This window comes from Thalassophryne amazonica, chromosome 21 (assembly GCF_902500255.1).
Source record: "Thalassophryne amazonica chromosome 21, fThaAma1.1, whole genome shotgun sequence".
Taxonomy (NCBI): Eukaryota; Metazoa; Chordata; class Actinopteri; order Batrachoidiformes; family Batrachoididae; genus Thalassophryne; species Thalassophryne amazonica.
The window spans coordinates 5,762,141-5,781,167 of record NC_047123.1 but is presented as its reverse complement, the minus strand read 5'-3'; the positions used below and the strand labels follow the sequence as shown (position 1 = coordinate 5,781,167).

The 19,027-nt window shown below is 40.0% G+C and overlaps 1 protein-coding gene across 1 annotated transcript in view; it reads right to left on the bottom strand.

Moving 5' to 3' along the window:
- afdna (afadin, adherens junction formation factor a) overlaps nucleotides 1–19,027 on the bottom strand; it is a 180,922-nt gene that overhangs the window by 68,245 nt on the left and 93,650 nt on the right. Inside the window, 6 exon segments of the mRNA XM_034162102.1 lie at nucleotides 670–920; nucleotides 992–1,086; nucleotides 2,706–2,750; nucleotides 6,640–6,786; nucleotides 9,406–9,490; nucleotides 12,503–12,660. Coding sequence (XP_034017993.1) covers nucleotides 670–920; nucleotides 992–1,086; nucleotides 2,706–2,750; nucleotides 6,640–6,786; nucleotides 9,406–9,490; nucleotides 12,503–12,660 — 781 coding nt within the window.

The following is a 19,027-nucleotide window of genomic DNA, read 5'->3' as shown; positions in this document are numbered from 1 at the left end:
CAACCTGCAGTGCCCTGGACAAAGACTGATAACCTTACCATTAACAAGTGACACTTTTTTTTTTTTATTAAAAAAGGCTTTTACAAAGTACAGTTCAGTGATTTTGACCTTTGACCCCACAATCAATTGGCTTCTTGGGGTCACTGTGCCTAATCAAGTTCAGTGACTGACAAGGCAATTCGGGAAAAAAGTTGTGTTGATAAGACTTTTGCCAAGTATGCGTCAGTATGCTGACTCCAAAGCCAAAAGACGTCTTGGGGTCAATATAACTAACACACACAACAGGTTTGGTGGTAATCAGGCAGTTAAAAAAAAAAAAAAAAAAAAAAAGACTTCCACCAACGTATAGAACGAGTGTGGCATCTGCGTACACCTACAAACACCTTTAACTAAAAAAATCAAATTCAGTGTAATGCTTCATTCTTAATCCTGTCAGTAACAGTGATTACTGCTGCACGTCCACAGTAACGTCGCTGTATGGCCTCCAGCGTGACGTATCACAGTAAAGCTGCTATACATTATGTGACCAGAATGACTTTTCATTCACAACAGCATCTGGCCCCGCCTACCAGATCACCGGTTCACATTGTGCAGCTCATAAAAATGCTCCAAGCTACGACTGTTGACAGGTTTAAGGTGATCTCCGTTTTACTGACTGAATGTGCTCACCCAGACTTGAGGCGACCCCTCATCATAGCCGTCGGTTCTCTTTTCCCTCCTTGGTCAAACATCGGATCCACGAACTTGAATACGTGGGTGGAGCCAAACTGCAGCGTGGAACCCGAGCGCAGCACCGTTGTCTCCGTAACGCGCTGCCCGTCAACGTAAGTGTCAGCATCAGGCCCGTGGGGCGTCACGGTAACCATCCCTTCAGTGTGCATGAGGTTACAGTGGTGTGGAAGAATCCCTGGACCCAGCAGCTGGAGACAAAGACACAGTCAGAACCGCAGCACCAGACCCAGAGGTCCACGCGTCAACGGCGGCCTGTTACCTGGATGGCTCCGTCCTCTGTGCAGTCTGAGCCGACCTCTGTGATGCTGTGCTGCAGCCGGTATAACTTTGGTTTGTCCCGCGAGTCAGAGCCGTCTGGACACACACATTTTCCAAATTTAGAACTGAATTTTATAACAGAAACACCAACTTTAAACTCACACACCCACAGAGACTGGTCACACACAAAGTCCAGCCAGACACAATCAAAAGGGACACACACGCACATGCACACACACATGTGCACTGTTAATTCAGGGAAAAAAAAGAAAAAGAAAAGTGGGCAGCTGGGGTGGGCAGTGGGTCGGAGAGCTGTTTTTTAGTAAAAGCAAAGCAGAATATTAGTTGTTCGAGGAGAAAAGGGAGAACATTGGCTGGGGTTTGAGTGGGTATTATGGGTATTACAAAACCTTAAATAACATTCTAGAACTAGTGAAACTATCAGGAGGCAAACATAACTAAACTATGATGTCATTCTCCAACAGGAAGCCGAGTTTGTAGAAGAATGTGACAAACAGTTTTGCGGTCATTTTTATCAGCAGCTTTGTTCAAAGTGTTCATATGTATAATGAAGTTTTGGCAGTAAAGATAAAGCTGAATGAACACTACAATCCACAAACGTGTACACTCAGTTACAGTTTAACTTTGGGGTTTTTCCCCACATTAATGGTGATGTGCGATTCCTTACATTTACTTCAAATGATGATTAAAAATGGGAGTATGAGTGTTGTCAAAGCCAGACTTAAATTGGGGCCACTGAACAAACGTCTCTGATGTTTTTCCATTATGTTCATCGCGTCTTGTGTTTAGGCTCCGTCTAATGATTTTGGCGGAGTGCTATCAGTGACTAAAGATGAAAATTTTTTAACTTGAGGTTCCATGTCAACGTGATGGGTTTTTGGGGGCTCAGTTGAGTCGGAAATTGTTGTCCAGCCTTTTGTCCTTCCATACAGCAAAACCTCTCGTGTCCTAAAACTCAAGAACCACTAAATTCTGAGATTTAAATTTGAAAAGGAATATCGTATCTCTAAAGACGTGCTAAATTTCCATTAATGTCTGATTATTCTAAGTTAAATTTTTTGGTGTTTTATCATACTGAATTACTTCAGATCTCTATAGCAATGATTCTCCTTGTTTTAAATCATAAAACCTGCAAGTTATTCTTAAATAATGATTATTTCCTACACTTTTTTCCTCTATTTTCTTTTCATATTATAAAAGGGGTCTTTTTGTTGTTTGTTTGCACTGTTCCTTATTATCTGTAAAGCACACTGAAATGCTTGATGTACAAAATGTGCTCCATAAATAAATTTGCCTTTGCCTTGCCTTTAGTGTCTTAGTATGGGTTAAGGGCAATTTACTTATTCACACACAGACCCAGAATGGAATATTAAAGGATGCACAGCTTTGCAGAAGCGCATATCTTATGTTGAAACATATCACAGCATTAACAGCATTGTATAATCTCTCTGACATAAACACACCAGCCATAGTTGGAACATGTCATCAGCAGCAGCTGCAATAATGCACTAGTTCACAACGCATGTGGATGAATTTGATGAATTATGGCCTGTACTGTTTGCTTTTTATGATCTTAAAGAACATAAAATATGTTTATAACTGTATATGAAAAGAGGAGACAGGGATCACTCCACTTTACCCAGAAACCCCATCAGCCATTGCAACAGACGCAGAAGAGGTGTGATGGGTGTTACCTTCATGGTGCCGATAGGCGTAGTAGGCATAGTGATTCCCTCGCCCTAGGCAGGCAGGCAGGCGGGCAGGCAGGTACATAGGAACAACACATTCACAAGGCCCAAAGGCACAAGGCACATACACACCATGCCATAAGAAAAGTGGGAAAAAACAGAAACACAGCAGGGGTAAAAATGCGGCAAGGAAGGAACTAAATACAGCAAACCTGGTTAATCCATTAACCATGAGACATCCAAACATCCAGACCAAACATTCCCACAAGGCCTCTGCTGTCACCGTCTACATTAACATGACTCAAATTACAATTCTAATTACAAACACATCATTTGTCATAAAATGAAGAAGTTATTTTCTCATGAGCGTCAGTTGGAATAGAAGAGGAAACACAAGGTTCTTAAAGACAAAGACAAATCCAGATTCTGGAGTGGAAGCACTTCTTTTTTCCTTTTTACCTGTTTCACATCAACATGGAGAAAATTGTTTATCTTTTATATTTATATCCAAAAAATCGCAATGTTTTAACATCAGCTACTTTATGGCTCTGTAACAGCAAATGTATAAATTTTTTTTCATTATACTCAAATTTCATTTCAATTCATTAACCAATTAAACAGCAAGATCATCAACACATGATACTGATAAAGGAAATAATCAACTTCAATCTCAAAGTCACATCGTGCTTCGAGTGCAAAACAGCTTGCTCTTATTGACTGAACCGATTGATTATTTACTTGTTAATTTTGGTGATGTGATAAATAATGTTCTTCACACTATTTTTTAATCTCAATATAAACTTAATCTAAGTGCACCTAAATTAATAATTAACAGACAAACACATTAACAGACATACATACACGCATGCACACACACACAAACAAAGAAAAACAAAAATCGATTTTCCATACTGGTGATTTTCCACAGACACCTGTTGACTTGACAGTGGATTAAATCGATGGGTTAGTAAATTCTGAGTCAAACTAGTTCAAATGGTTTCCCAACATCAGGTCACCAAGACAACTCGAACAGCGAGTGTGGCGCTGAGAAGGGTTTGGGTCACCATCAGAACAAAATGTTAATGGAAAAGAGGGAGGAGCAGGGGGCGGGGCCAAGGGTCCAGCAGCAAGAAACAGCAAGACCCAGAAAAGGATTTGTTTTTTCACTCTTTTAAAATCATATTTGTTGGACATACTTTGTTGCAGTCAAAAAAAATGTATTCTGAAACCTCCCAAGTAAACATTTTATGTTCAAATAAACTGATGAGATAAATGCAAAGGTCCAAACCAGACGGCCACATGCAAATGGAAGCTAACATACACACAGCAGCCAACTTTTTTTTTAACAAGTTTCTGGTTGTCAGTTTTCATGGAAAGAGTTAATTCAACATCAAACACATCAGCCACTGCAGTGTTTGAGACCTCGTCCTCATACATACACAATTTGGACTCTGGCTGTCCACAAATATAAACCACGTCAGTTATTGTGGTGAACATTGTGTGTGTGTGTGTGTGTGTGTGTGTGTGTGTGTGTGTGTGTGTGTGTGTGTGTGTGTGTGTGTGTGTGTGTGTGTGTGTGTGTGTGTGTGTAAGTAAGACTGCAACTTGGTCACTCTGTGGACCATACTGCCATGATGTCTGAACTGTCGTTTGCTGCTGTTTTTAAGACGCATCTCTCTTTCAAACACACAAACGCGCGCATGCACGCGCACACACACACACATTCTTGACATTTCAATGTAGACCTGGGTTTGATTTCTGCTCACGCTACCTGCCTGTGTCTTTGGACATGACATTGTATCTGCTTAGTCTCCGCCCACCCAGCTGTATTTGGGCATCTGGGCTGGGGAAGTAACCTGTGAGGGAGTGGTGTCCCACCTAGGGTTAGTCTGAATCCAGGGATAAGCACAGGCATCAACAGGCTTCATGGCCGATACAAGACTGACTGACTGACTGCAGCTTCAGCACGTTAACAGTTTCACGATGATTTCGACAGCATTAAACTGGAGAAGTCAAAAATGACCAAATGTATATTCAACTAAGTCAACTGACATTTAGCATTAATAAAGTTGAACATCGGACTGCTGAACCACACTTGCACATCTGAACGTCCTGGCTGGGCATTCCACAAAAAATCATGTCTAAAGAGGAGGTGAGCAGCTGCATGAGCACAGCCAATATTATGTTCTTCAGAATGCCCACTCCTCCATATATTTCAATAAAATGTCTGATTTCAACACAAATAACTCACCCATTTAGTGGCAGACTGTGCCAGATCTGTTCCACCAAGTGCGCAACTCTTGTTTTCCAAACTCTTAAACTGACATCATGTGAATGCTACCAGCGTGCTCTGATGGCGCTTTTACAGGCAAGACACGGAAGAGACGAGAAAAATGTGAAAACTCATTATTTTTTGTTTTTTACGATGTGTTGAGGTCAGGAATTTAATTTATTTTAGGGAGGGCGCGTAAATTTCATTTAAAAAAGGGGGGGTTGTCCAACACATGGATACTGTATTTCTCTGTTCAAGGTTAAAAAGCTTTTGTTAAACCTACATATACCACGATTATTTCAGATATTTAAAATAAATAAATCACCAAGTACACACACAAACATCTATGTCAGTGCCAATCATACACTAATTAGCACGTCTTTGAACTGTGGCAGCAAACAGCCATGAGGAAAACATGCAGATTCCACACAGTGAGGCACCAGGTGGGCTTGAATCCATGTGTCAATACGATTCCCCATGATCCAGAAGAAGTGAAAAAAACGGGATTAAACAGCTTACATGCCTCCTACCAGGCTGGCTTATGACATGCAGACCTGGCAACTGTCTGGCTTACAAAGCACACACCTGGCAACTCGCTCAAAAAAACTCAAGTACAGCTGCACCTGCTGTGTTCTCAGCCAGAACTGCTACAAACACTGCAAATTTTCACCCCATGGAACACAAACAAGTTTCAAGCGGTACTCAGGAGGACCGCCCCGTTTAAAGATGTTTGAACATGACTGAAGCTGTTAAGAGTATTAACACACAGACGTGACCGCGTAATAATGCTAATTTGGTGAATCGGGGTGAAATTTTTGAACAGCTCAAACATTTCACCCCAATTTCAAAACTGGTGCAGATGATGGCTGGAACTACTGCGTATACCAAGTTTGTTCAAGACTGACAAAAGATGTATCAAGACGTTCCAATAATGCTTCAAAACGCAACCCGATTACGCTCTTCGGGATGAAACGGGAAGGAACAGCACTCTGTAGAACAGGGGTATAAACCACTGCACCACGACTTCAGGGTGAGCACAGGCATGAAACCAAGAGGGCCTCGGTGAAGGAAACCGGTGCCGCCCACTTCTTTTGTCACGGACTAAGTCATGGAGAGGTCTGTTCCTGTTGACAAACGTTTGTTCTGGAAACATCTGCGGCTGTTTGGCGCTACTGAACGGAGATCAGGTGAAGCGGCGTTCAGCCCACACGGAAACGCAGCCTTTTCAAAAACAAAGATGTGGTAGCTGATGTGGTGAACACATCTGGCAGCCATAATGCGGCGTAAAATTCATCCATCTTGGCGGGGAAGCAAATGTATGACTGGTTAACCCCAAATACGACTACTGTTGGTGCTGCTGCCACGACAACTTCTACTATTAAAAACACTCCTTTCACTCATGTTACAATTGTGTTCACCGATCTGAAACTTCAACAACAATCATGTTACACTGCTTCTTTTTTTTTAATCTTGCAAATTCTCAATAAAATTCATAATTATGCAGCTTAACTCTCGTATCAAGTCAAATAATTCAGGTATTTTAATGACTTGGACCAAAACATGAGTGAAGTGATGAATTAGTAACCCTGATACTGCTGTTCCGTCATACCGCTGATGGCGTCAAGCTGTAAGACCAGAGTCTAGGTTGCGTGTGTAATCAGGTCCTACCTGGGCTCAGTTCCACCAGATAAGGCAGTTTCTCAGGCGGTAAGGAGTTGCTGCAGTCTTTCCCTCGCGGCCCTTTGTCATCCACCTTCCTTCCTTTTCTTCCCTGGTAGTCAGGTGGTCTCTTTTTCAGCTGGAACACCAGTGCCCCTAAGACACAAAACACTCAAGTCAAATGCGTTTCCTCAGCACACAAGATTATGTTGTTAATAAGCACATGATCGATCAGTGATTAATAAAGCTGGAGTATCCGCAGCACCCGTTAAAATTCAAATCAACCTGGTTCATATATGCAAGTGAATTTTACTACTGCACAAAAAAGCTGTAATGACTACAAGATAGCAGGAGGGGGCGACAGAGACAAGGAAGTAAAAAATAGTTTAGAGAGACTTGTGAATAAAAAAATAAAAAAAAATCACTAGTGTTTTACAAAGATGAGTTAAAACAATTACATCAACAAATACAAATCTAAATAAGCACTTCTGCCATTAAAATAAAAAGAATGCGATCAAAGTGCTACAATTAAAAGTGTCAATGATTACACAAAATAAAGAATACAAATAAAACTTTTAAATCTCAAATTGTAATTTTTTTTAAGTAAATTATCCTAATCATATTTAAACTTAGATGTTTAATTTGTAAAGGTTCTTCCTTCCCCAAACCCGAGAAACATCACAGACCTCTCAGTCTGAGGAGTCGATGAAAACGAAGGCGGCATTAAAAACACAATAAATCGACTGGACAGAAGTCAGACAGGAGTGGCCAAAAAACAATCTGATGCTTGCTTAAGAAGAAGGAATGCACTGAGCTAAAGAACATCAAAAGAGCTGGAAGGCAGCTGAAGTGGATGATAGTGGAATTCCATCTGGCCAAGTCAACAAGAGCCTGGAGGAGATGGACGTGTTTGTGTCAAAGTCAACAATCAAGAGACAAGTTCATGAATGTAAATACAGAAGGTTTAGGACAAGATGCAATCCACTGGTATCACTCAAGAGCAGTACACTTTGCCCAGAAACATCTAAAAATGGCTGCCCACTTCTGGCACAAGAGTCACTGGACAGATGACATAAAGATGAACCTGTACCAGAATGATGAGAAGAAGGAAAAGGAACGGCTCATTGTCTGAAATATACCACATCACCTATCAAACATGGTGGCAGTGTTATGGCGTGGGTATGCAGGGGGGACGATTGAGAGGTTTTGAGCCTGAGTAGGGCGTGGTTCTCCATTTTTTGTATTCCGAGAAACCAACAGTTCTCAAGATTGTGTAAACCTTTGACTCACTGGGTGCAATGTTGAGAAATAAGGCTCAAAACTTCAATTTAGACGTATTCTTTCCAACCACGTCAATGCGCATGGGTATGGTGTCAATGTTTTTAAACAATAAGTATCGCTATAACAGGGCACAACCAATCTCCACCTTCCCTCCAGCACCCTAAATGAGTATTAGCCTGTTTTTTGTTCAGGTGTAATAAAAAAGCGAGATTTTTCCAGCAGAAGTCTGTCCAAACCAAGGAATTAGTGGTGGATGACAGTGTCATCTAGGCGATCATCTGTTATTTCAATGTCCATTTCTGTTTTCCAGCGATCCTTCCCGCAGACAGTGGAGTGTTTGTTTAAAGATGCGAGCCCATTGTACAACCTGCCTATCAGTCCTCTGATACTGTACGAATTAAAGGCATCAACAAACAGCTGAATAATAACTGACAGGTCTCTCTGGTTGGAACCAATAACCTCTTTACAAAAATAATCACAGTGGTAGATATCTGAAAAGGTCCTGTTTACTTAGTCCAAAAGTCTGACAGAAGTGATCAAAGCTGGCCAAGTGTCCAGATTTTACTTACTGTGCACAAAAAAGGTGATACCAGCAAAACCCCACTGTCCGAATCTAAAATCATACAGTGTTGCAGGCCGAATGGTCCACCCCTAAAAACGGGTCCGCCCTGCCTCCACTGCGCATGCGTCATTTCGGAGCTCAGCGGCTCATCTGAGACAGTCTCTTCACCCAAACCTCTTAAATCACTCTAAAGTCAGTTTTAAGAAGAAACAAGGCCTTTTTAAGCATAAACAAGATGATAATCTGATGCTTTGAAATGACCACGCGCAGTGAACGCATCAGCTAGCAGCTCGTGTAGCCGCGGCACTCTGATTGCTTCCTCTGTCTTATGATGAAATAATGCTCAATTTATGTGAAAATGATTGTTGTACAAAAGTTTCACATATCTGTCCTTGAGACAGATGATGACTGGAGTGAAGTTTTAAGCAGAAACGAGGTGATAATGACGCATGTGCAGTGAAGGCAGGGCGGACAGATTTTTAGGGGGGCTGCTCGGTTGGCGACACCGGTTTATAGTTGGGGAAATATGTCGGCCATCTGAGCAGTTTGGCTTCTCTCTGGAGTTGAAGATGTTGAGCAACTTCTACCCATATTTTCAATGAAAAATTCACCCACTGACTATATGTTTGTGGCATTTTCTTCTCTCCATCAACACGTCCTGTTAATGAGTGGATCGGTGTGTCTGTTAAAGAAAAATAACTTCTTCCATTTCTCATCACAAGAGGGATTACACCCGTATAAGACGTCTCAACTGGGTTGATATGTATTAGTCCTTTTTCCTTTGTTAGCTGAAGTCTGAAGAATCTTACTCTTGGCTTCTTGTTATTCCATATGAATCGTGAAATGTGTGTTCCATTCCCTAAATTGTTTTGAAGGGATTTCTGTGTCACCATCCAAATACTTATGTAACCAACTGTATTAGTGTGCACTACCTCTGTCAGCAGGCCAGTCCCTGAAAATTTGCAGTGGACACTCTGTGTCATCCAGAATCACCTCTTTGCCTGACTTGTCATCTTGCTGCAAAGGAAAACAAGAGTCACGTCAGGCTGATATCAGCAGAAACAGTTCTACAGGAGCACCATCGCTAGGAACATGACAACCTCAGTGTGGGTCACAGACAAACAAAAACTACACACATACAATCTGAGAGAGATTTCTGAGAATCTGAGATGTCAACATCTATATGCCTGACAAGATGCTCTTGAATACTGAATGAGGTACTGTCATTCACACTCCAAAGCAGAGGTTGGTGGTAACAAACCATTAAGCTGGATGCCAACCACCATAAAACAAGAAGCAGAAGAAGATGTAAATAAGAGAGACATTCTGTGTCTTGGAATGAGTAAATTTAACAAAAATCATGCTCTCAAACTGAAAGACCACACTCTGCTACAAAAAGAGGGAATATAACTTTCATACTACTCTGCACAAGACTTGTTTGGACTGTAACAGAAAACACAAATAGCAACAGCAGGTCGGTAAGTTAAATGAAAAATAAGGTTATTATCGCTTACCAAAGTTCTGCAAGGTTTTTCAAACATTTAACTGAATTGCACATTTGCCTTTGACTATCTGTTCAGCAGCCAAAATAAAGAGTTTACTCATGTTTTGTGCATCACACAACACTAAATAGTTTGTCAGCTGCTAATGGGGCATTTGCATGATAAATACTGCACAAGTTAAACTACTTTTGCATCTTGTTTGAAGCAGTAGCGCCATGTTTCAAAAATAAATGTGACTTGTATGGTTTCAGCCCATCCCCCATCCCATATGGTGCATTTTTGGATGGATAATGCTCATATTCCAGTGCGACTTATAGTCCGGACAATACAGTACTTATAAAGGTCCAGTTAGACAAGCATTAAAAATGTCTGATTGTAACCACTATAAGCTGACAAATTATACACATTTCAGTGCATCGGAAATGCTAATTTATTCATGTTTAAAATTTCACTTCATGTATTTCAAAACTGAAATACCCTCTGGAAGTATTTAGATATTCATTAATTCATTTAGAAAGTCTCAAGTTCCTAAACATCCAATTATCTAATTTACATTAAACTGAGTGTGGGTTGACTTTTTTTTAAACACTGCAGGTGATTGCACTCGTAAGTAAAGATGAAACACTTTTTAAGAACTAACAAAGTGACTATCAACATGGATCAATTATAGATGAGATGTTGATGCCTCAGGCCTCATAAAAATTGCATTTACATCTCTCCCAAGGAAATTATGTTTTTGTCTGCATCTGTTTGTTGGTTCATTAGCAAGATTATTCAAAAACTAATTTCAAGGAGGGAGGGGGAGTTGTTTGTAGGAGAGTGTGTATATTGTTCTTTTATTTATTTTTTATAAATCATATTTGGTCTGGCCTGGCATAAAAACGATTAGTTTTAATTTCTAAAAAGCAGAGCTGCAAAATATTGAATAAAATTTAAATAAATAAATATCAATATATTTATACAAAGTCCTTTTCAAAGCCACATAACAAAGTACTTGATAAATGCTGTGTTAAACAGGACATAAAGGATGTTTGTGTGTCAGACCACACAGATTTTCAAGGAAGTAAAAATATTGGAACATGTGAACAAGAGCTTTTTATGAACCAAGTGTCTCCTGTTAGATTATTTAAGACTGTTGGACTAATATTTTTTGCTAACTCCCAGAATTGTTGTAACATATCGAGATGTAAATACCAGGAACTAAAACCTGACATTCTAAACTGTCTGTCTATCTTCTTATAACCATCATTTGATCCCAAACCCAAACTTTTTCAGTGTCTCATAAAATTAAATGAATTATGCTTGTTGTTCCAACACTTTCACGATGTAACCAGGACCCAGTTGTCACTAGTAAGTCCAAATGGCTGTGCCCTTTTTTCGGGGTCGCCACAGTAGCACCAAAATGTTAAAAAACAATTCTAAAAGTCACTGGGAGCCACTGTAGAAGACAAGGAGATGAATAAACCTCTGGTTATTAACAGACTGTATTCTGAATAATCTGGAGGCAAGCAGTAATTTGAAAATCGTGAATTACAGTTCTGTTTAGCCTTGCTACGACTACAACAGTCACCCCACTGAGTCTGATCTTGTTGAGGTTTCTTCCTGTCATCAAAAAAATGCAAATGGAGTTTGTCATTCACAGTGTTGCCACTGTTCTTGCTCATGCGATGAGTACAGTCTAGACCTTATTCACATATGGCACATTTAGGTAGCTTATGGTGTGGTTTGGTGCTGTAGCATTAAATTTGCTCAGCAGTCAATGTGCAATAATAAGCATAAACTACTTTTCCAAAATCTGACTCGATCTTATTTTATCCAATTTATTGTTGTACAACTGTTCAATGCTGAAGGAAATACATTTGGACAACTTTGGATCCTTGAGTGTGTCAAGTGAGACTTGTATCACCCCGACACGGTGTGCACGTTCCTTGAAGTTGGGTGCTAAATTTCTCATCTTAATTTCAAGAATGTCAGTGAAGGATAGATGAGTTGCTCTCGAGTGCCATTCCATTTGGGAAATACTCAGAAATGCTTCATCGCTTCCTTCCATCGCCAGCCTGTCCCTTCCCGCTAAAGGAAACCCAGTAGTTTATATTATACGAGTTATGAGTAGCACATCAGTACAGATACTGTGTGCTCACTCACATAACAGGTGTCAACATCATCAGATTCTGACCTGCTGCTGGTGTAGCACATTCCTCACAAAGGTTTTACTGCCAAGTAGCATTCTGGTCCATTCAACCAGTCCAGTGACAAATATGTGCATCTCTCCATGACTGTGACCAGAGCTTCTCCAACAGATGGAAGTATTGACAATTCAGAAGGAAATAGTCGCCGACAAAACGATACTCTGGACAAATGCCAGTAGTCACTGTGACAACAGATCTGTTTACATTTGTATCAGCTGGCTGGAGGTGAAAGTTTGTGGAGGAACAAGAGGACAAAGACGATTTTATTAGTGTTTGGTGGTGGGATACATGGACACACCAACAGGCCGTCAAAGGTACAAGGTGGAGAGAGTCCTTACCCGGGCGATGCAGTACTCTCGGGGGTTCTCCTTCTCCAGCCCGTATTTCTCCAGCGCCTCCACAACAGCAAAGTCTGCTGTGTCTCTCGTAGAGAGCAAGATGGTCTTATACGGGATGTTCGGCTTCAGACTGTCAGCATATATCCGCAATGTGCCTCCTGGAAAGCAAAACCAATCACCCTTTAATTTACAGGTTACATAAACTACTCCGTTAGTAGAGTTTTATTAACACAAGCACCTTTTTGCTGGTCAATTGGTAGTTTTTACAGTTTTCATGGGCAACATTTAATAAAACACTAACCACTTGAAAATATGTAAAGGTACTCACTCACTGCCCACTATGTGCATTATCTCTATAAAAACCTTTGGACTAGTAGAAAACTGCAGTCGATACTGCAACGTTTCTTAGTGTTGCTTCAAATGATTTTCTCACGCTGTGATGCCGAATTACCTTAACCAATAACTCCTTGGCTATCACTTTGAAAAATCACCAAAACTTGATGACAGAACACACCCTGATTTGGGGTCAGGGAGACGTTTGTTCTGCAGACACGTACTGAACAGTTCAGCCCCGACCAGAGATTTCCTCCTGAATTGGCTGAATTTTGCGCCAGGTTATCTATCTGTCTCACTTGGTCAAACAAACCAAACAAAACAATTAAGACGCCCCAGGAGGACCGGCTTCTCTCTCCCAGAAAACTATATGGGCTCAGCCAGTAAACTGGATATCAAGGAATATCTGGAAAAATTTAATCACGGGAAAAGTGATTGAACCAGCAGATGCAATTACAAAATACAAACCTTCATTCATCATAAAATACTGAAATTAACAATTTAAATTTCTTTTAGACTGCAAATTTGGATTATGAAATGCATAAAATGTCCTCCTCAGCTCGAATGCATTCTGGCCCATGAGAATAACATACAGCTCATATGTGCATGGGTATTTTTGAAAACAGAGAACATATGGAAAAGATCACACACAAAAAAAAGCTCCCATCAGAGTCAAGGCTGACAACTTTAATATAATCTTGTGCAAAATGCTAAAACTCGAAGAACATTATCGTCAATGAAAACGGGCGCATCTGACATCAGCTATAATCAGTCACTATAGGTGAGTAATTCGGCATGATGGTTTTACTCCAGTCAACATGTGAATCCAGCATTACAGTATCACCACGTTGGCCAATCGGAAGCCTGGAGAAAAAAAGGCAGAAATGTAGTTTTCCTCATCTTCAGGCCAACACTGACATCACCATTTTCTAAAATGTTTTATACTGCCAGCATTTTTCAGTGACTTTTCATGTGGATGAAAGACCAAAGTGCAAAGAAAAAGCTACGTTGTCCAAAATACCATGTATGTGTGGGCGAGGCACAAGTCAGATACACATTTGAAGCAGACCTTTTGACAGAAAAAAAAAAGATTTTTAAAATACCACTTTTCGCCAGGAAAAAAAAAACAACAACAACAACGTCTCACTCCAAGTGTCAGTGTTTTTGCTGGTGTGCTAACCGTACGCGGGCAGCGGTTAAAAGCCGTTTTAGCCTGTCGGTATGTCTGGTGGAGAGATTAAGTTTTACCTCAGTCACATCCATAAAGCCAGACAGTGTGTTGACTTCATTCAATAAATAACAGAGCTGTGCCTGTCTGCCAGCTGTAATAACCCACAGTCAACATATTAGAGATAGCACAACATCAATTCACAGCTTGTCTCACTTCACTCACTTGACTCTTTCTCTCCGGCTGTTCTGTCTGAGTTATTTTCATTAGTTACTTCATCCAAACCATCAACATGTCTATTAGACCCCATTCCTACCAGGCTGCTCAAGGAAGCCCTACCATTATTTAATGCTTCGATCTTAAATATGATCAATCTATCTTTATTAGTTGGCTATGTACCACAGGCTTTTAAGGTGGCAGTAATTAAACCATTACTTAAAAAGCCATCACTTGACCCAGCTATCTTAGCTAATTATAGGCCAATCTCCAACCTTCCTTTTCTCTCAAAAATTCTTGAAAGGGTAGTTGTAAAACAGCTAACTGATCATCTGCAGAGGAATGGTCTATTTGAAGAGTTTCAGTCAGGTTTTAGAATTCATCATAGTACAGAAACAGCATTAGTGAAGGTTACAAATGATCTTCTTATGGCCTCAGACAGTGGACTCATCTCTGTGCTTGTTCTGTTAGACCTCAGTGCTGCTTTTGATACTGTTGACCATAAAATTTTATTACAGAGATTAGAGCATGCCATAGGTATTAAAGGCACTGTGCTGCGGTGGTTTGAATCATATTTATCTAACAGATTACAATTTGTTCATGTAAATGGGGAATCTTCTTCACAGACTAAGGTTAATTATGGAGTTCCACAAGGTTCTGTGCTAGGACCAATTTTATTCACTTTATACATGCTTCCCTTAGGCAGTATTATTAGAGGGCATTGCTTAAATTTTCATTGTTACGCAGATGATACCCAGCTTTATCTATCCATGAAGCCAGAGGACACACACCAATTAGCTAAACTGCAGGATTGTCTTACAGACATAAAGACATGGATGACCTCTAATTTCCTGCTTTTAAACTCAGATAAAACTGAAGTTATTGTACTTGGCCCCACAAATCTTAGAAACATGGTGTCTAACCAGATCCTTACTCTGGATGGCATTACCCTGACCTCTAGTAATACTGTGAGAAATCTTGGAGTCATTTTTGATCAGGATATGTCATTCAATGCGCATATTAAACAAATATGTAGGACTGCTTTTTTGCGCAATATCTCTAAAATTAGAAAGGTCTTGTCTCAGAGTGATGCTGAAAAACTAATTCATGCATTTATTTCCTCTAGGCTGGACTATTGTAATTCATTATTATCAGGTTGTCCTAAAAGTTCCTTGAAAAGCCTTCAGTTAATTCAAAATGCTGCAGCTAGAGTACTAACGGGGACTAGAAGGAGAGAGCATATCTCACCCATATTGCCTCTCTTCATTGGCTTCCTGTTAATTCTAGAATAGAATTTAAAGTTCTTCTTCTTACTTATAAGGTTTTGAATAATCAGGTCCCATCTTATCTTAGAGACCTCATAGTACCATATCACCTCAATAGAGCGCTTCGCTCTCAGACTGCAGGCTTACTTGTAGTTCCTAGGGTTCTGCTGGAGGTTTCTTCCTGTTAAAAGGGAGGTTTTCCTTCCCACTGTGGCCAAGTGCTTGCTCACAGGGGGTCGTTTTGACCGTTGGGGTTTTTACGTAATTATTGTATGGCCTTGCCTTACAATATAAAGCGCCTTGGGGCAACTGTTTGTTGTGATTTGGCGCTATATAAATAAAATTGATTGATTGATTGATTCAGCACTTCCACTCAACACAAAGACGTTTCGATTGGCTGTGAGAAGGGCCTGTCAGAACCTGCTTGAAGGGAGAGATTCCACCACGTCAACATGGACTTAAAACTGAATCCTTGAAATCCTCAACATCGACTTCTGAATGTGTTTGTGACATCAATACTAATTAAACAAAATGAACGCTTATAGAAAATTTAAAAAACAAACGTGCTTATGAACCAAAAAACAAAATTAAAGCACAAAATACAAATTAATGTGTTGTTTTAACTTCCTCGCCCCTTTAAAAAAAATGGCTGGTTTTCAGCAAAACGGCTGATGATAGAACGTTTAAAAGTTCAATAAATATTTCAACATGTGCAAACACTGCAAAAAACATTTTGCAAAGCAAATGTTGACTTGAGAAAGCGTGTTATAATTATGCTGCAACTGTGCATTGTACAACATGAAAACAAATATTTTACAAAATACTGTTTCACCAGATTATGCACATTAAGAGAGACACACTGAGGCTCTCTGTGCAAACACTGAGCTGCTTACATGTGCACGTACATCTGCTCTTGACAGATTTGCCACACTGTGCTGCAGCGTTTCTATTTCTTCATTCATATTAGATTAACTCCGATGTAGTCAGCGTTTTTTTTTTTTTCTGAGCCAAAACACCAAAATGTGTACAAGCCTAAGATAATTAGTAATCCTTTTTAGGCACGGTGTACTTCAACACAGGTCAACCTTTAATTCAGCACACCAAGGCACTTTACTGCATAAACCTATGAGAAATATGTAAAATATGCAATAACTATGGCTGCCAACATGTTAATTTGCATTAATTAATTGCAGCACCTACAAAGTGTCAAATTTTTAGAATCTAAATCACTTTAAAATCTAAGTCACTTACTTGCTCAGATTTTGTAGACACTTTCTGCTCTCGATCACGTTGTCAATCCTGCACAGCACGCAGTGTTTATTAGTTTTGGACATGCATTTTGCACGGTTTAAGGAATAGCACCAGACCAGAATTACTTATTTTTAATAGCACCAGAGAAATATAACGCTATCAGCATAAATACAGTGTTTGGATCAGCTTAATGTTGTTCTCAGACGAGAGGAATAAAAGAGTCTCGTTAATGTTTCCTGCTGTTCAGCTCCACATGTCCAACACTTGTTAAATACTTTACTTACAAAAGTAACCTGCTTTAATAACCGTCATCGATATAAATGCAGGGTGTTTGTGCGTAAACAGGTGAAACGCTGGTTTAGCTTTAATGACTGTTAAAACCAAACAACCACATGGAGCTCTTCCAGGGTTTAAAATGGTGAAAAAAACGCTTGATTTATGATGTTTTTTTAATCCAGGTTTTAATGTTCAATGATCAGATTTGAAAATGAAATGGTCTTTGATTCAATAAGAACATTATTAAAGGGGTCATATTGTGCCAAATCACTTCTTAACCTATCTATTTACATTTTTATGTGTCTGATATTTAGTGTTCAACATCTCCAACGTTCCACAATTCTATGAGTGTTTTCACATATATTCTCCTAATTTAAGCAGAATTTATGACTAACAGCCTTGATTAAGACCTCCGTGACATATGTAACAGATTTTTTTTCTTCATTTCAGACTATTTAAAGTCATCTCCCTCTCCTGGGCAGCACAGTGGATACGTGGTTTGCACTGTTGCCTCACAGCAAGAAGGTCAAGGGATCGATTCCCACCTATGGCCTTTATGTGTGGAGTCTGCATGTTCTCCGGGTGCTCTGGCTTCCTCCCATATCCGAAGACATGCAGATTAAGGTGGACTGGAAATTTAAATTGTCCGTATGTAGGTGTGTGTGTGTGGGTGTGAATGTGTTTGTTTGTCATATGTGGCCCTGTAACAGACTGGCACCCTATACAAGGTGTACTTCGCCTCACGCCCTATGACTCCTGGGATAACCCCCCATGACCCTTAATTGGAGTAATGGTCCTGTCACACCTTGATGATTTAGCCAGCATATGCCGATGTATCAAAAATGCGCTGAACACGCTGGGTACATCGAATATGTTATGCAGCTGACACACTATGATGATTTAACCAGTGTATGCCGACAGCCCTGTTTCCACCTAGTGGTCCGGCATAGTATGGTGCAGGTTGGAACACTTAAATTGGTTTGCGTTTCCACCACCGTCAGAACCCTTTTGTTTGGCAGGCAGAACACATAAATATTGACAAGCATGTCATCGAACATGCGTACGCTGTCATGCTGGCTCTCCCCTCCACACAGAGGCCAAACAGAGCAATTTAACATTTTTTTATTTAATTTTTGTCTTGTGGATCATGGGATTTATTTCCATCGCGTGCAGAATGCTGAAGTATCGACTGATGTCTGAGGCATGAATGAATGTGGTGCTGCGACTCTTTCAACTTTTAAAACAAGTTCATTTTCTTGTTGTGGCACAAAGCGTCGGCGTTCTCTGGTTCAGGCTGAGAAACACACAAAACACAGAGAGACTTCTTTAAAAACGCTATGTTTATTCAGCCACGACAAGGAACTAAAGTATTTTCATAGGTTGTTTTCCAAAATCAGGATGCTTTATGTGGATAGGTTTTCATCAGGCTGTGATGATGAATCCGACTGAAACGAACAGGTCAAATTAAGACTTATTTATATATTTACTCCGTGTGTGAATGTTTTTAATATTTGAAACAGTCTGAACTGTTCACATGAGGACTGCAGCTTTCAGTTGTTCAGCCAATCAATGGACAGAATCAATAGAAGTATTTCTACTTATGAACTGCAGCTTTCTATTGTTCAGCCAATCAATGGACAGCATCAATGGAAGTATTTCTACTTATGAACTGAGTGGTCGTTTTTGGTCCCAGAAATGAAAGGTTAAAAGATCAGCACTCACCTTGACTCCATGTCATTGCAAGCTATAAATCAAGCCAGAAATCTGGACGTAATTACTGACTCAGACCTGAATTTTAACAACCACTTAAATACGATTACTAAATCTGCCTGTTACCACCTGAAAAACATGGCTTGAATTAAGGGATTATGTCTAAACAAGACACAGAAAAACTTGTTCATGCTTTTATTTTCAGCAGGCTAGATTACTGTAATGGTGTCTTTACAGGTCTTAACAAAAAAAATCAATTAGGCAGCTGCAGCTGAACCAGAATGCTGCTGTTAGAGTCCTTACAAA